The following is a 19,248-nucleotide window of genomic DNA, read 5'->3' as shown; positions in this document are numbered from 1 at the left end:
ACCCCGCCTGCTGCAACACCATCACCTCCCTCTGAGTTTTCCGTGTTGAGTAACACAGCAAGAAACGGCACTACATGCAAGCCAAAGGCTTGCGGCAGCACTACAATATAGCTTGATCATGATATCTTTACTAGCACGCTGTTTTATTTTATAGTGTCCCTGTGTTTGTGTTCTGTTGATGTGACAGTGAGTGAGTGAGTGAGTGAGTGAGTGAGTGAGCGAGCGAGCGAGCGAGCGTGCATCCACTCACAGCAGCGTTGCGTGTTTTGCATGATATAAGTCTGCCTGACTTTGTTGTGAAACACTGTTCTGAAAGAATTTGCTCTGGCCTTTCGAAAATGCGAATTCGACAACCTTTGCGTTGTTAATGCTCTATCTCCGCGAAGTTTGCGGCAAGCATCGTTTGGCGGGGGATTCGTACCTGAGGAAGAAGAAGACGTCCACGCTCCAGTAGCCCGTTATAACAAAACTGAATCCCAGTGTGTCGGCAAAACGAAGAATGTTGATTGTTCTGGCTGAAAAAAGGAGGTTTAGTTCGGATGACAGGCATTAACATGCAGCAGCATTTTCTATACCATTCTATTGAAGCACCTCGCAACAATTAGAGTTTTGAAGTTGTTCAACTTTCTCGACAATATCTAATAGAACAACATCTTGTTACACAGCCTCGTGGTGTCAGTTTCGGGTATAAGTATTTTCTGCCCTGCTGAAAACGTACTTTGCTTCACGCTAGCTTCATCGCGCAGTAAAAAAGAAGAAAGCAAAATTTAACGGAAAAAGCATCCCTATTTCGCACTGCTGAAGCACATTTTGCAGCATGTATAATGAAATCCTGCCCGAACTCTGTTGTTTACCTTCGGTATATTCTACAACGTCTCAAGCTTACTTTTCTTGAGGCTGTACAGAATCAAGAATAGGCTCAATACTATACATTTGCCTTGATATGGGGAGTCACTTATAAGCGCAAAGGCTAATGGTGATGCTCGCTTACTTTCCGTTCCACTCAAGCAAATGGGGAATCGTAACGTCTTAAATACACAACTATTTAATGCGAATTATGTGAAATTTATTCTGAAGAATGTAACAGAAGTTTATTTTAGATACCTGAAAGAAATTATTCGTAGAATTCTAACAAAGTCCGAGTTCAGAGACATTACTTTGCACTTACCTAAAGCTAAGTGGTCGAAGAAGCTGTACGAATGACCAAAAACAATTGAGAATATGGCCAAGATACGTATGCCATGAAGAAACCTGTAGGAGCTGGCTTCCGATTCCTTTGAATTTTCTATGTTCAACAGCAGTTGTATATTGGCTTCTAATGAAAAAGCACACAGTGCTCTCTGTAAAGGTCCTGAAGAAAAATATATTTAGAGTCAGTGTTTTCAGAAACAGTATTTTGCTTACACTTGTACGACATTATTGTAAGCATATTGTCCTGACCTTTCAACAAAACATGTGCCTGAAAGGAGCTTGCTGAAGAGTTACACGAAATTGCTGCCGCATATATATTTCCTTATGATGGTGGTGTCAAACCAGCTGTAATAATGAGACTCCAGTACCTAGATGCAGCGTCTACTTTTATTTTTAACATCTCGTTATCGCCACCTCACACACATTGGCTGATGTGCGAAACTGGCCGATTGGTAGCACTCTCCACGAAGCTGTTTCCTTGTACTGATATCCGCAAACTGTCCTTTGACGAAATGAAATGCCTGTTTGGAAGACCTTTGCTTGAAACAGATGCTTTTGCTTGAAAGTTAAAAGCTGTTCAAGAAACTTTACGCGTCGAATATTGGCACATATGGGTTAGGATGTTGGTTAAACTTATTCGACCTCTCACTAATAGCACCTTTCCTTTAACATGAAATTTAACATTACTTAACAATGTAGGCGACACTGGCATCAGATATGATGCCAACCATTATTTTCCTAAATCTTACAATGTAAAGCGAACACAGGTGGCCTTTTAAAAGATACTTTTAAAGTTAAGAAGGAAAGTCTAATACGTTCACACATAGTTCGAACAAGCACATTGTACAGCACAATGCGAACAATTTACAAAGCCATTGTGCCCACATTCATTTTAAATTATATTAAAGGAAAAAAATATAAGAAACTGGAACGCGGTCCCGCACTGTGCACGCGTGTGATCCACAACGAGCTACAACACGTTGAACTATATTTGAGATTCACTTCCTGCAGATATAACAATGCACCACAGGAATGTGCAGATATAGTCACTACACAGCATACAACATCCCCCTAGTAATTATGCGCACGCTCTGAGATATTTAGAAAATCACTTACGATGAACTGAGGTAGGGAGTACTTAGGAGGCTTCAGGAGCTTTGAGCCTAAAGAGGTTGCAGCCCCACGCAAGCTCTGGGTATTCTTACGGTGCCATTATGCTGCGTCTAGTTATCGCGTACAATTTTCAGTGCCCTATATACGAATACACATTACAACATCTATCCCTAAAGGCGTCAATTGCTCTTATTGAAAGCATTGACGAAGAAATAACATTCGGATATTTTTGCGTGAAACTCTTCAAAGAAAATCTTACCTTTCTTGATTTGTTGGTTTGTTAAGTAGTAGTCAAAGGTGCTACTAGCGGCGATCACTATTGCAAGGGTGCCCAAGAAAGCCCTGAGAGAGAATAGGAACGTAATAATTGCAACTTTTCTTTGATATCGTCGGGATAAATTTTTCTTGCACTATTATTAGCTAACTGCCATATTGAAGAACAGTTGTTTTTCTTAGGTTAGCAGACACTGCCTCACAAACACCGCGCAGCTTTGTAAGAAAGCTTGAACTTGCTTCGGCTGGCGATGGGCTGAATTCAGGAAATCGCAGCTGAGGACAGTTCACAATAGGCAGGCACCTTGGCATTGCCTTCACTGGTTGCATATTGTCGTTTTTTCACTACCTGTAGTAGTTGGCTATGAATGCATTAATTGATTTTGGCTGTTATTTTCTTTACTGGTTGTTTGCCGCCACCCATATTGGTTGTCCATCATTGTGTGTTCTACCTGGCTCTTGTAACCTGACGGCATTTGTTAATATTGCTACTACTGGTTGTCTTTTTGTACCTGAACTGACTAGCTACCGTTGTTGTATTGATTGGTTATAGTTACCGTTATCATTTGGACATCGCTCTCTGTATCCATTTACTACTGTCGCCTGAAACTATTGGTTATAGTGACTGTTCCCTTACTCAGTGGCTACCATGGAGGCATCGAACAGGGAAGTAACGCCCAGCGACATGCGAGATCAAGAACTGTTCTTCCGTGCTATCACATACGATTTTGCCCAGTGATTGTTACAGTGCAGTGCACGTCTAGCAGTAAGCAAAACCTCCTTCATCCTCATGGGGAGAGCGTATTCCATCGCGTTCTGAATGAAACAACAAGGCTTACACAATTGAGATCTGTGTGATTGTCCATGGCTTTGGCTCGTTGGTGATGCAATCTCTGACCTTTACGTCGACCAAACCTCCGAGAACTGACGGGGAGAAAAAAAAAACGAATTAGGTGAGTTGTCATGCCACCATTTTCACTTTCTCGCAGTTAAATTCAATTCCGGGGTCTTACGTACGTGCCAAAACCACGATCTCATTACGGGGCACGCTTTAGTGGGAGACTTGGGATTAATTTTCACCACCTGGGGTTCTTTAAAGGGGCCCTGAATCACTTCTTATCGAACTCGAAAAATGCATTTGAAGTAAAGATAGACTTATTCAGAAATATTTTGCCGCTTCTATGCGTTCAGCAGGAGCGGAGTTATTGGCAATCAAACATCTGCTCCGCTCCTTCAATGGCTTGAACGGCGAATGTTACGGCGGAACGGGGCGGGCCAACAACGCTCCGCCTACATAACGTCACCGTGGCGCGCCGTCCGAATTTGATTTTGGATGTTCACGTAGACGCCACTACTTTTGAATCATTATGCAAAAAAGAGGTGCGGCGTGCAGACAGGACACAAGAGAAGAGAAGTGGACAACACGACACGTGTTGTCCACTTCTCTTCTCTTGTGCCCTGTCTGCACGCCTCACCTCTTTTTTGCATAATGAATCCTTACCAACTAGCTCAGCTTTCTGTCGTTCTATACTTTTGAATTTGGCGCCTACAACGCGCCAAACGCGGTCGTCCTGAGTGAGCCGCACTGCGCTCAGCCAGCATAGCCCTCGCTGCACCCCGCGGCGCCCGCAGGGTTCCACGCTACGTAGCGGACCGCAGCGACATGCAACTTTGTGCACGACAGGGCCTCAGTGCTCGCTCGCGCTCATATGCTCCAGTCTGGCCATGCTACATGGTGCGCAGCAGCTTCGTCCTGCACCAGCTTGACCGAAGTACAGTAGCCACATCCAACTAACGCATTTTGATGCGCTATAAATAGCTCAATACGAAGCGAAACCTGCCAAGGCGTCTAACCAGGATTGGCCAGGAGTGAGCGCGCGCTGGCAAGCATGCAGGTTGATTGACTAAGTTTCGCGGGCTTTGAGACTAGCTGAGGTGCTCAAAACTAGTCGAAATTAGCGAGGCCCGGCGGCTACGACACCGATAAGCAAAGTGGCCAAAGTTTAATTCCTACGCCGGCGGCCGCAGCCGAGCGTAGGAAGTACGTAATTATTATCCAAATTCGAAAGCAAACTCGTTTATTTCAGCCTGTTTATTAAACTGCGTCCGAAAATATACACAGTAACACTAGGAAGAAGCGCACTGATCCAGACGCCTTTCTTGTCTGATGTCAGCTCCTGCCCAATAGCAATCGCGTATGGCTATCCGCTATATTGCGAAATAAAACGTCAAGAAAAGATTGAGGAACAGGCTTCCGTTGAAAAGACAGTGTTTGAGAAAGAAGGTGACTGGGCACTCCGCGTGCGAGCTCCACGCGCCGCGCATGACTGCAAAATTTGGCTGAGATGTTTACAGCAGCGCGTGATATCCGCAGACTGTCTTTCTCTTTTTTTCTCCAAGTCCATAGGATCGGTCTGGATCGCTTTAACGCGCACCTAATGGACGGTACATGGGTGTTCCTGAATATTACCCCCATCGAAATGTGGCCGCCTTGGCACTACCACATGAGAAGCTGCTTGTAAGACTAGAGGAAAGGCAAAACAAGAAGGCACAATAGTCGCGCATAGGAAGCTCGGCGTCCTGTAAACACATTCTCGCTCAAAAATCGAGGCTCCATGCAGTGGTTTACAAAGAACAGGGTGCATACACTCACTCGCATTGATGACAGTCTCAGTATCTTCCTCGTTGCAGTCATTGATGAAGCAGATGCCTAGACGGGCACCTTCAACCATTGATGCGTGTGAGCTGCCGATAGCGAATTCCACTGTCTAAATAAAAGGGGAAAGAAAGACCTGAATCGCACCGGACATCAGGGCCCGTGTATTCCAAGAAGGGGAAAAAGAAGCAGACTTTAAGCTGGAATCGCTCGTAACAGCAGATACCAGCCGACTGTGATGTTGACATGTATTAGCAAAGGGGGCCGGCTAATGGCAAACAGCACTTAGGAACAAAAAAGTTCGTAGATTCTGTCCCAGATTCATGGCGCAACGTAACAAATACTTTGTAACCATTCAGGTGCGCAGCTACACTTATACAAAACCGACGCAAACAATGACAAAAGACTAAGGGTTGACCGATGGCATAATAAATACTTACTTCTACCCTCGACAGAAATGCGCGGGGTGATAAAACACAGCTGCTGATAGAGGAGTTGCAATACCAGTGCTCGGAATTTTCCTCCAATACGCAAACCGACATACGTCGACTTCTCGCTAGAGTTGTAAAGACAGGGTAAACACGAAGGATTGGAGAAAAAAAGGGAAAGGAAACTGCTTTATTTTTCATCTTTCCAAACTCACGCCTCCAAACCAAGAGAGAAAAAAAAAAAACAGAATTTTCTGCAAGAACCTCTAGGCATTATAAATAGCTGGTGTGCAAATGTCATAATCAAAGAAACAGCTTCCTAACAAGATAGAAACCAGTGGCATGTAGCATAAAACAGTGGAAAACAAATTAATTTAAAAATCCGTCTATAAGTTTATGTTTAGTTCCAGTATTCATGTCTAATTTCATAGCACTCTGTCCAGGACTGAGATATGGAAGTTAACGAAGTAAGCGAATGCAGTGAAATAGCGGCAATACCTATACATCGAGAAAACACTCGCCCGTTAACATGTCGGTTGCTGGAAATACCACCGTTATCTGCCAGCTGACGGCAGATGTCTCAGTTCGAGAATCTGCGTACAAAGCTACGTAATAGGCTCTCAGGTGAACAAGGTCGAAAGCTTGTATGTATTGTGACGTAGTAGTGAAGGAGAAGAATACAGTAGCAAAAAATTAAAAGCCCTTTCACTCTGTGAAGATGGAAGACCAGCCAAGCTGTATTGCTCAATAACTATGTCAAGTTCTATGTGGCGATTAGGCTATATTGGTTGAATAAAGACACAAACACTTAACCTTGTTGTTTGTTTAATGTTTTCTTTGATTTTCTTTATTCTCTAAATTTTTCTTTTTACTTTACACATATACACTGACGTTTCGACACGCATCGCCATAGACTAGCGTTCGGGCAACGGAGTTCATCACACCGGCACATTGTTTTTGTCAACATCTCGGAGACATTTTTTTCCAGATCCTAGCCATAGGCAGCTTCGCTGTACAACATCTCTTCTTGCCCTTCTGCCTGGGACCTCTTTGAATCCCACGTGTGACAAGCGTAGTTCAAGGGCACGTTACAGGTCTTCGAGCCCACAGGGGTAAGTGCCATTGGGCTTGGACCCTTTCTGCACATCACCAGGATCGGCCCAAATTATGATTTGTTTTTGTCGACATCTCGGACACATTATTTTTCCAGATCCTAGCCATAGACAGCTTCACTGTAAAACTGTGTATCACAAGACTAACTCTTTATTGGGCGAACTGGGGCCCCTAAAAGCGAGTGGCATTCAAAGCACGATAGCGGCGAGCACAGGCAGCGACATCAAAAATCTGATCAGCGGTTCAAGTGTGGGTTGGTTTTTATACATGACTCGTCAAAGGTTCGAGCCTAAGTAACCCCTCTTGCCCACATGCCTTCCAGAAAGTACTACACAATTCGCGTCGGTCATACAACCAGATTATACAAAGTTCGATGACAGCAGACAACGGATAGTACTATCGATAGCATTCGAGAAACTTCCGATGCATGCAGCCAAGTCATGCGCCGAGCGATAACGTTTATCATTTGTTAGCCGGTGAAAAGCGGTCAAAGAAGAATAGTAAACAAGTACACGTGTCAATATGTGGCACGAACTGAATGCGGAGACTGCCTTATTATTTATTGATCGAGTTTGCTGTCTCCAAGTAACGCAAGGGCTATAAGACAGACGCCCAAGTGCAGGAATGAATTTAGACCACCGGGTGTCCCTTAGCGTGCATCCGATTCTCGGTGCGCTAGCATGTTTGCGCGTTCCATACGCAGCCTCCTCCACCGAGAATCGAATGCGCAACCCCATGAATACAACGCCATAGCCACTAAGCCACCACGGCGGGTATCGAGACAACTTCAATCGATGCGATCGATCAGTGGTCACGTGCTTCTGCATCCTGTGGCAGCCACTCAGATACGAAGTGACTTCTTGCCTACTGTTTTGAAATTTGTTACTTTTAGTGCAATAGAGTAAACACTTTGACGATTTCGGCATCTTCATCTGAGGCACAGACGCTATTTTTTAATATAATTGAGCAAGTAATATAAGTACGATGTGCATGAATATTTGCCATGTTTTTCAGTGGTTTATATATTTACAACTGTTAAGAAAAAAAAACAGATAAAAAAGCGCACTTCTCTTACGTCACTCAAGACTTCCGAGAATTTTGCATTTCTGCTCATTGGCCATGGTAGCGCCGCTATTGAGCACAAGCTCATGTATTCAAGGGGTAGCAGCATTTCGGGAGAGATGAAATCAAAGGCACCTATGCACTGTTAATTAGATGCGCACTGAGAAACAGGGAGCCAAAATTGGTCTGTCTAATACGACTTCTCACACTCTCACATCAAATCTGCAAGTGCGTTCCTCCCCGAATCTCGCCTGACGTAACCAAGATGGCAGAGCGGCTATTTATCGGCTAGAATCTGAACTAAGGTGTCAGTGTGCGGATTGGCGCAAAATTGCAGCTACATTACGTTCCTTGCATTCTGAAAGTATACAAAACTTGTCGCTCAGTTTCAACAGTACTACTATATGGAGTTCGGCTATCTTGATAAGGGAAATACTAGAACACTGCAGGGGCCCTGGCTCACCCGGACGCCAGGGCCCGGCCAAGCCAGTGGGCCGGGCTCGGGCCGGGTAAGCAATTGTTCACTCGGGCCCGAGCTGGGCTTAAGCCTAGGAACTTCTGGATTAGGCCCAGACATGCTATTCTGAGGTTTTACGCGCTGAACCACTAAAAACATGTAGTACGGCCGTTCGTACCACACTTTAAAGCACGAGCATGGTGATCAACGGATATACTTTTCTATATCTTCCTCCATAAATGGAAGCAGGCGTTGTGCCACTCCCGGTGGATGTTGCCAGCGTGATCCCTCTCTATTTTTCTAACTGTTCATTGATATGTAGGTTTTCATGCCAAATATTAGAATAAGAATGTCGCAGTTTCGCCCGAAAGGCAAAGCATTGATTGCCATAGCAAATTAGTAGACAACCATACGAAGTAAGCATAGTAGTCGGCCGTATAAACTTGTAAACACTCGCTTACTTAATAAATTAACAAGCACAGGTCAGCGCGCACAGGCAAACATGCACAAATCACACTCGATGACCGCGGACACTCGCTGTCAAAACGGTGGTGTGAGGAAGCGCGGCAGCAGCAGCGAGCTAAGTGACCTTCGTGCTGTCTATCGCTTCAGCGAAAACGAAAAGCCGAGGTGCACAAAGAGCAGGATATGGGCCCGACCCTGCGCACTTGTTGAAGTGTATGCGCAGCGAGAGCTGCGTTCAAGTCGGACAGCGGTGCTATCTCTGTTCAATGAAAGAACACCGTCACTCTTAGCGCAGACATCTTTAGAGTTCTATATAGCACTTGCCGAGGCTTACTATTTCCTTACCCCAGTATAGAGTAGCCAACCAGCCACTTTTCTGGTCAACGTCGCTGCCTTCTATATTTCTTTTGTCTCTCACTTGAGTGTAAATGAAATAGGTGGAAAAGCCTGCTTACTGAATTTCATCGCGTGTACTATTATAATATGTTTTCATTATAATTGTGCATTACTGAGAAATGAACTCTGAATGGCTTATTTGCATGGTTACAAGCACACAAATAGGCGAAAATTACAAGTAACAGTAAAATAAGTGAACGACTGTGCTGTGAATGAAATACTCGGTAAAATTTTTTTATTCCTACTTCAGTGCCCATAATTTGATAACCCTTGAAGCGCCATCAGTCACTGGGACATGCAGGCTTCTGACAAAGCATGTCAAGTCTAATGCACGTACTGGAGTTTTTTTTTTATTATTATGATTCGAATTTAAAGGAAACGTTCGCGCCTTAAGGGGCACAGACTACGTCTGGTAGAGTAGTCGCTTTCATGCTTTTGTGGACGTACTCAATTCTACTTTATTTTTTCGTCTTTTCCTTTGAGATCCGCATGACATAGTCTGTCAGTGAGTAGTCTACTTAAAGCTACTGTCCGTGTCCAACTGCAGCATTAGTATAACGAACACATGTGTTCTATCGAGCCGTTATGGTGCGTCTCTCAGTCACGTGCGGGGCGGAAAAGAGATATAGAGGAAAAAAAAAGAGTTCTAAAGAAAGGCAGCGTGGTTGCGTCCGGTACATGCTACCCTATGCTAGGTGAAGGGGAAACTGAAGGAAAGGGAGCAGAGAAGGGAGCAGCAAGTGATGCACGCGCACATACAACAGCGTCCACCTCGCAATCAACGGCGGTCGCAGAGCCAAGTCCTGCTTAAAAAAAGTGCGGCAGGGCTCTGGTGGCTTTCTTCGCTTACCCGCGGATGTGACATGCGCAGAGCCGATGCTAGGTAGTCCACGGGCCGCGTGTCGTTGGTCATAGGAACGTACATGTTGCAGTACTGGCCCCGAACCTTCTCGTTGCCGAATTCGTCGTGCACGAGAGTCTCGACGCACTCGTCGAACGCTCCCAGGTCTGCAAGAGTTCCTTGAAAGAGGCCTGTAGGATACTTGCCGGAAGCGTCGAACACTGGGGCAGAGAATCAGAATACAACGTACTTGCTACTGCGTATCGGAGCAGCCGTGTCCTTATTGTAGTCTCATGCTCGAGGAAAATGAATGAATGAATGAACGAATGTTTTATTCACTTTATATGTAATCCTAGGAAATTGAGGACCTCCCCTCAGTCCTTAACATTAGTGTTAGCATGCGATCGTGCAAATGGAATTGAAGCACATATTTTATAGCAAATGATATACAGGTTGTTTCAGCGAACAATTTCAAATTTTTTAATATATTCCCTGTGGCAGATAGCAGAATTTTAGTCCATGAGCTAGTCTACTCAAAGAGGCGGACATTACTTGCACAAAAAATTCGAATGCATAATTGACTAATTAACATAAATTCACTAATAAGTGTTTAACTAATTACCTTATGGCCCATGTTGCAATTTACAATTTCAGCGGGTGAGACTGCAAGGCATATCCACATGAAAAGAATCGTGTGGATGACACCATTTACGACATACGCGCCGTAGACTTTCGCTAAAAATGCACTGTCATTCCAATTACTTTCTTGACAAAACGTTGTTTTATGCATTGAGGCACACAACTGATGGGAATGTCAATGCATTTCTCCGCAAAGTTCGGGGATAAATATCTCAAAACTGGTGTCACCCTGAGAATTCGTTGCATGTGGATCCACCTTATGAACTCCCCGGCTAGAAGTTGTAAATTGCAATATGTTCCATAAGATAATTAGTTTAAAATTCAATTAGTGGATTTTTGTTAATTATTTGATTATGCATTTCAATTGTTTTTTTTTTTTTTGCAAGTGATGTCCGCCTCTTCGAGTAGACCAGCTCATGGAATAGAATTGCACTACCTGCCTCAGGAAACTTAAAATATACATATATATTGAAAGTGTTCTTTGAAACAACCGGCATAGGGTGTCCCAGCTGACGTTAGCCAAGCTGTTCAACGAAACAGAGAGATTGAAAAACACGCTGCTACGGTGTTCGGTCGTCAGAGGGCCGACGACCGAACACCGACATATATTTTATATTATAGTTGTAACTTGGGGCGCTATAACGTAAACCTATTCCAATATGTTTTTATTCCAATCTCCTGACGTCAAATTTGCGTAACCGCTGACGCAAGCATCGGGCGGTGACCCACAGGGTTGTCTGAACAGACCAATCTAACGCTCTCCTCGATCATAGGAGGTCACTTTTGTTTGCTTGAACAACGAATAACATTGCCTACATTGCCTACAGAGGCGAGGAGCACGCTCAAGTGGAGAGGGATTCGATGAGGCCGAGCCAGTGCATTGAACATCGATAATCGGATGAAGAGGGTGGTGCCGGCGTCTCCGATTGGTCCGCTTTCCCTTACTTAGCTTGCGGTGGCTCGTTGAAAATCGCAGCAGCATGCAACGAAAGCTTAAGAATGACACTACAACGGATCCTCAACAAAGAAGCGTTGGTATAACGATGTCGTAAACGTGCTGAAAGTGCTCGAAAATGTTACACGGCCACACAGAAAGCTTTATTATGTGTAAATAAACCCATGCTTTCCGGCAGGTGCGAGTAGCCAGTGCCTGAATGATTGGCGGCAGCCATCTTTCATTCCTTTCGGAACGGGGCAGCCTGCGGCTATTCAGAAGAATATTCAGTTTTGTTCGGCATATTAATGCATCTTTAACGCGTACACGCCGCTTTGACGCGGTGAGTTTTCGCGGTTTTGTGACGTCGCATGACAAGCAGATGGAGTGGGTGCAGCCTGAAAACTCTTGGCCAATAGCCGAGGGTTAATGTTGAAAAGGCGTCGAATAAGAAATAATTATTTTTCTTTTATTCGGTCAAATCATGCATAATAAGTGTGTACACGTCATGTCAGATGGGGAGCTATCGCAGTTTTCCTGACGTCGCGTGACAGGCAAGCGAAGTGGGGGTGGTCGAAAACAATCACGGAGGGCTGATTTCAGAATTGGAATAGAAAAGTTTGGAATAGCTTTACGTTATAGCGCCCTTGCTCAGCGTCTTTATTTATTTATTTTTTTGTTGCACAGTTTGGCTAGCGTTAACTGGAATATACGGTAGATTGGATAAAAATAATAGAACAATTAACATACACGTACGTAAATGAATCAACGGTGAACACTATATATATACCGAAATGTTCACTCAAAAGCGAAGGATAGAAGGGGAGGGGGGCGATTTCTGCCCCTGCATATTTATAGCATCGAACATTAAAGTGCGCTGATTGAATTTTTGACACGTTTTCACAAACCATTAGCCACTGCGGCGCCTCTTGAAACTGTCCATTTGCACAGACAGGCTTAAGAAAAGGAAGGGATTGATGTCATGTCTGCACTTTGTCTGTGTAGTGTGGGTATCGTGGGTATTGCATAAATGTTGCATTCCATGAATACAAGGGGAGGTTTCTAACATTTATATCTCGCCATCACTTTCAGGTAAAAAATTTGGAGGACGCTTAAGCTTCGCCTTTAAGAGTGCAACACGACAGCATTCAAGCATCTTTGACTGCTTCTCATGCTTCCCGACAACTGCAGCTTACGTAACCGTAATGTTTAGCGGGAAACGCTGGCGGTGAACGCTATGCACAAAGGCGAGCTTCCTGGTAGAAACGCGGCCTCTTGGGTGGGCCGTGACGCGGCGGAGGTGAGCGTCATCCGGAGGTGTTACTAGGAACCGGGCGCGCCACTGCATGACCTTCGAGATTCGCGCGCGCCGGCGCGCACAAATCTCGTTGGCCCTGGCCCCTCTATGAATAGTACAAACGCTGGAAAAGGGGTTGGTGTTTTGAGTTTCCGTGTAACAGAATTATGCTTTCTCCTATATTCAAATTACAATCCGACGCCACATGTCTGCAGGTTGTGTGTAAGACGTACTTTACGATTTTTCTGACGTATTTTGCCTTAGGAAACTCAATTAGTTCTGTAACTTCCTTGCGCTACATGGAGGGCCTGCGTGATTGGGTATGCGTGGTTTGAAATATCTGTTGCCGAAACGACGTTCGACGCGAGACGCCGACGCCGGATTTTCGGTGACACGGGGCCCTTAACGCCGTCGCGTTAATATTGCTGACATTGAAGCGTCGTGCACTTCTGTGAACGATGCTAGACACATTTGACAAAGCCAGGATCTGAAATTTTAAAATTTGTATTATTGTGTACGCCGCCACATTTTACACATTTTTTTCATCGTAGCACGCGGCGCCCTTCATCGCCCGATGCATTAAGGGATCGGCACTTCGCCCGAAGGACATCGTTAGCGGGTGCGCAGCACAAGCTCCCGTTTCTTTAGCACGTGCTACAAGAGTTTTCCTTTCCGCCAAGGGCACAATACGGCGACGGCTTAACTGCGCTGCCCTGGCAATCTGTCAGTGGTCGCTGCCCCCGGTGTAGATTGAGGAAAACCTTGACGTGCTCATACGGCGGAGGTAAGCGATCAGTTTCACAGCACGTCATACACTACACTGTTTCTGCAGAAGCTTCGGGTGTTAATGAGTTTTTGAAAGAGTCGTGACAATAAAAATAAGTATTACTCAGAAGCTTCTCAAGGAAGATGGGATTATTCGGAGAAAGCTATGGAGAAACGCTTTTTTTTCTTTAAAATAGATTGATTTCACCAGCAGTCTTGGTGTTCGCTGGGGCACCACAATCTCAACGTATCCGAGCTGATTTAGTTATGAGCATTGGTGTTATCTGGTATAAAAAAGGTGAAACTTGAAAAAAGTAGTGGAATACAAATAAAATAAATTTAGAAATCGCAGTGCCAGCCTTGGATAATTAATTTCCCTAGGAGCTTTCACTAGAATGGAGTACACGTGTCACACAACATTTGGCTGAAAATCTTTTTGAAGTGAGCAATGTATCGACCTCCGTTCAGCACTGGGAGCCTGACGTAAGCTAACTGATATGGTCACTGTGTAGTCGCTCCGCGGAAGGAGTGAGCGACGTCACAGGAAAGGTGAAGGGGCAACAAGGAATGAGCGAAAGGTTGAGCACGTGTTCCTAATTTATGTTGTTGCCACTGTTGATTCTTCCCGACCACAATCTCAGTTTTGGCAGCTTTTCCACGCGAGGACAAACGCCTAGCTACGTCGTTGTGCTTATCAAAAACACTGCTTCAGGAACGGACATTGAGATATGTTTACATCCACATCATCGCATGTGTTATAGCGACTAGTAGTCAATGAACGATATCTGACGCACTCTTGAAAGGTTGATTCTGGCTATCCAGTACTCATGAAAATAGCTGGGAAATTGAATCGTATGCATTTGTCAAAACGCGAGAGTTATGGCGGTGGCTTTAGCCAACGCTGGAGGCTTTCGTACGTTATCGTCTCAGTATAGCGATAACGGATATCGTAAAAAACGTTTACATGTACACCGCCAACCGTCAATAAATAAAGGCCTCTAAAATAAAACTATATAAGAAGACTTGCGTTGCTACATGCAATACGTATGGGTGCTTCTTTGGCTTCGAAAAATATACACATCATGCGTTGGAGGGCGTTCAGATCGACGGCAAAAAATAATCCTTGGGAAAATGCACCAGAAATGAAAATGCCATTTTTTTGGCAGCACACAGCTTTATAAGACGTTAAGTGGTTGGCGATATGCACTAAAGCGCACAAGCGAATTTACTGAAATAAGCCCAATAACGTCTAAGGGAGGCTTTTTCCTTCTTTCTTTAGGGCATATACCACTTGTACAACCACTATTCAGTGCTGCTGGTTGCCAATTTATTAAAAACCCTCAGTCCAGGGCCATGTTAGCGGCATCAATTGAAAAATGTGTGATGAATGTAGTTCAAAAGAATTTGGCCGCGCGAAACTGTGTTACCTATACTCGAACAGCAATGAGCATTCGACAATTTCTGTAGAAAATTCTCCAATCTAATACGAATCGAAAAGCGAAGACAATTCGATTCGTATCAGATTCGGGAATTTACCATTGTAAATTGCCGAATATTAATTTCTGTTCAACTGTAAGGGATAGCAAATCTTAATGAAGTTTTGGGGGACAAATAACGACGGGGGTAGGACAGTTTCAAATGATTCTGCTGCAGAAAACCCGTGGTTACTTGGCAGAGGCACCATTTCATGAGCAAACGCAAGGTGTAGCTAACGTTGGTTCCATAATTTCGAGTCACTTATTAAGGGTGTCATTAAGGATGATCAATAGTGGTTGAACAAGGGCTGTGTCGGGCTTGAGCCTACATTTCGATAAGGGGACATGTCTTCGTCTCTGACGTCAGACGTTGTCGCAGTCGAAAATAGGTCTCCAGGGTTGTTCGAACAGTGATATTTCCGATTCGAATGTAACACGAATATTTCGCGAAAAATCACCTTCACATATCAAATCGAATATGTAATATGTCCTTATTTCTAAACAAAGTGCAATATAAAGTTTGCGTGGATTCCGTCTGATAAAAAATGTGGTTTATTTGCCCTATTTCATACGTTCATGTAATGCCGTTCGAAACTAGGCGTCCAGTCAACTCAGGTCAACTGAAAAGCTTGTCAACGAGGAACAACTGCTTACAGTTAGCTGGTGCACCGTGACAACAACTAATGAAACAAAGAAAGGTTACGTCACGTCATGCACACAGAATGTCGTGCTCGCTGAAGAAGAGTGTCGCGCATTGTTTTAAAGGGATGCAAATAAGGTGAGACTGGTTAAATAATGAACGGCTTTGGCCCAAATAGAAACGTCACTTCGTATGTAAGCTACTAAATGCGAGGCATTGTTATTGAATGAATGGACATTTTTGAGCAAAAGTTATCTGTACCATTCGTTCGCTCAGGGACTGCTGCTTCTGGGCAACAACTGCGGCTTTGCTGCAGAAGAATCAATGGTGGACAGCCCTCACTGTCATCGACCTACTTACCACGAGCCACCGATAAATACCAGTCTCTCTTATATTCGAACATGAACGAATATTTGACAATTTCGAATTTTTGAATTTTCGCATTTCAATACCAACCGAATAGCGAGGACAATTTGCTTCGCGTTCGAAATCCCGAATATTGGCTCAGCTCTAAATGATTGTCGAAACCTTGGCTCGAGCCTGACACACACCCCTTGTTCGACCACGGTTGATTCCTTCAAGTCTCCGTCTGCCTGCGAACCTCTGTCCAATAGGGATGTCTTGCCTGTAGGCAGCTCACAAGTTTGTTGGGTGGATTTAGGCAACATAATTTATTACTTGGCCAGTCTCACTACGTTTGCATCCCTTGTACGGTGCCTGTGGTATCACGCTCATCGATCTCCTTCAAGGAACACAACACTCTCCATGCATCTGGGGACGTTTCGATTCTTTGGATCGTTACGTTCATTGTGATGTCAAACTACATAACTCAATTCAGTTGTTTGTCAATTAAAAGCTCTTCAATTGACCGGAGTTCCACGCGGCATTACATGCATGTATCAAAGAATCTAAAAAAGGCTTTTCTTTTACCAAACGGAGGCCATGCAAATCTTCTATATCACTTTTTTTTTAGTAATGCGATAATGTTCGATATTCAATGCGATATTCAAACGTTGTTTTTCTGGATTACTCGTATTCTATTCGACTAAGAAATTTCATTATTCGAACACTCATGTTCAGAACATTTCACATAGCCTTCACATAGGCAGTTTGAATTTGCAGGAGTGACAAATAAATCATTTATCATATAAATCAATTACCAGTACAGTAGGGGGGGGGGGGCGACAGTTTTTCAGAAGTGGCGCTAGTTTCAAAATTTGTGCTCAGTAATATGACTTCATTACTAGCCGGCTTCATTTCTACAATTGCCCCATGTGTCTTAAAGAAACAAAAAGCGAATTATGGGATTTTCTCGTCATCTACCCGAATTATTGCGTCTTATTATGAATGTCCACCTCTTCTAGTGACCAACCTGAAGGGCGCCAACAGTGCTGTTTGAAACAGGCTTTTTTTTTAAAATCTGCTTGAGCTAAAAAAAAATTCGGGTGATATCCCTATATCTTTTTCATTACAGACACAGCCATCACTCAGACTTAGCCAGCATGTTGTGAACGCCTGTTGTAAGACACATTTAGGCACTGTAATTAAGCCTGTTTTGGTCCAACCAGATGCTTTTCTCCAAACAAAGACACGCGCTCTCAGTGCTAAATGATGGCCGCCTCTGCTGTGTATCTACAAGACCATGCATTAACTAAATGAGTAGAGTGGCGTCGAATATCGCATTTCCAGAGAAATAAAAGCGTGCACGAAATGTAATTGAAATAATAACAATGACGCTATGTGTATGTTTACAAAAGATAGCCTCCTTTTTTTAATTTATAGCCAAATTTTGATGACCAATGTGCCATTTCGTATCTGCGCGGTAGGACATCCTTCAATGTAATGGGCAGCGTGGCCGCCACTGCAAGGAAAGTTCGCGTTAGGCACAGAACATGTTTGTTAAAGCGTGTTTATGTCTATTTGAGCTTTATCGAGCTTCAACTGTCGCTGAACGAGCGTTCAGCGATACTATAGAGGCTTGAAAGTTTCCTCTTGGCGCTTACTTTGCGACTCAAGGAAACACTATGTTCCAAATATTTTCTTGGCAGTCACTACAACAGAAGAAGGGCGCATACTGGACTTTTTTTCGTTGTTATTGAACGTAGCCCTAAAGTCTTACTGCAGGAAACATGTTCCGTAGCTTTTTGGTCATCACTTTACGTTATCTTTCAATTCTTCTTCAGTATGAACTAAAGCAAACGGGAAAATAGAGTTGAAAAACCGGATAAGTTAGGTATAAATTAGAATGGCTGAGCTTTGCTGATGTCCCTTTTTTCTAACATTCTGAGCTCATTTTGAATGCGCTGTCCCCGCCGTATTGCAGGAACAGCGCATCCATTGCTGTGACACAAAATATTGTTACACTTGAACGCAAACACACTTACCAGCATTTAACAAAAAAGACACATCTTCAGACATGTCGGTATCAATCAATCAATCAATCAATCAATCAATCAATCAATCAATCAATCAATCAATCAATCAATCAATCAATCAATCAATCAATCAATCAATAAAAAGAGGATGCAAAAGTGGCAATGCTTACTTCTTATTACCCATGGGTCTAAGTTTCGGATACCACGCATTAACTTCAAGAGGCCCACCGTGCAGGAAGGCGAAATATCTGCCTCTAGTAGTCGCCGAGTCAGAGCACTGTCTTTGCTGTTCAACATGTTGCCAATGAATGCCTTCGCTTTGTCTATTAACCCTGGCGATGAGTTTTCGGTGACGGCACGCGCACAAGGCACGGCTACGGAGCACACTGCGGCGCACAGGACTAGTACACGCGGCACCTTCATGGCTTCAACCCACTACGTTCTGTCACCTCTACTGGAACACGAAGAAAATTCCTTGGGAGTTGAGGACTTCACGCGGAATCAATCGCTTCCAGCAGCCTGACTGAAGAAAAAAATTTGACTGCAGGGAACACTTCAATGGCCAGGTTTCATCTCTCGATCCAAGCTTGTAGCGAGCGAAACTTTAACGGCAAATGCATATCCGAAAGAAGCGTGTCACCAAGAGCGTTGCTTCATGAAAACGTGCAAAATTTTCGTCGTCATTGTCGGCGTAAGTGAAACGAGAGCGAAGTGACTCGTTCCTGGGAACTGCTGAATGTCGACGATGATCGGGTCGCGTCAACTTATACAGGCGGTTTGTGGTCTGGGAGCAGTCCTATATAGCCTTCGTCGGCTGCCCGGTCAAAGGGAAAGGGCCATCGGCCACCGCGCGCGTGCCTCATCGCGTGCTTACCGTAAAGGGGCGAGGAGTGAGACGCCGCACTTCAAGTGTGGCCTGGGGAAACGGCGGACGACGTGAAGGGTCATCTCGCAACGCGCCTTCCCCCAAAAGTCCTTGGCGCGCAAGCGGGCACGCGGAGTACGCCGCCGGTGAAAGCGCCAGGAGAAGCACGTGGAGTGCGTATCTGCTTTAGGCGCAGTCAGCGCCTAGTAAGAATTAATCTGTTTCCTCCGTTCTCAACGTGGGCGCCTGCGTGGATTGAAACG

At 44.3% G+C, this 19,248-nt stretch overlaps 1 protein-coding gene across 1 annotated transcript in view; it reads right to left on the bottom strand.

The window, feature by feature from the left end:
* The window catches only part of LOC126545878 (nose resistant to fluoxetine protein 6-like), a 46,762-nt gene extending 27,885 nt beyond the window's left edge, over positions 1 to 18,877 (bottom strand). The window contains exons 1-7 of the mRNA XM_050193906.2: positions 18,291 to 18,877; positions 10,005 to 10,216; positions 5,231 to 5,345; positions 3,417 to 3,501; positions 2,564 to 2,646; positions 1,169 to 1,351; positions 422 to 515 (exon numbers count right to left, since the gene is read on the bottom strand). Of these exons, the coding sequence (XP_050049863.1) occupies positions 422 to 515; positions 1,169 to 1,351; positions 2,564 to 2,646; positions 3,417 to 3,501; positions 5,231 to 5,345; positions 10,005 to 10,216; positions 18,291 to 18,543 (1,025 nt within the window). The 5' untranslated portion in view covers positions 18,544 to 18,877. The remainder of the gene's footprint in view (positions 1 to 421; positions 516 to 1,168; positions 1,352 to 2,563; positions 2,647 to 3,416; positions 3,502 to 5,230; positions 5,346 to 10,004; positions 10,217 to 18,290) is intronic.
* Positions 18,878 to 19,248: the final 371 nt, after the last annotated feature.

The sequence above is a fragment of the Dermacentor andersoni genome, chromosome 1 (genome assembly GCF_023375885.2).
Source record: "Dermacentor andersoni chromosome 1, qqDerAnde1_hic_scaffold, whole genome shotgun sequence".
In the NCBI taxonomy this organism is placed as follows: domain Eukaryota; kingdom Metazoa; phylum Arthropoda; class Arachnida; order Ixodida; family Ixodidae; genus Dermacentor; species Dermacentor andersoni.
Note: the sequence above shows the minus strand (reverse complement) of the source record. Positions and strands in the feature narration are given on the sequence as shown.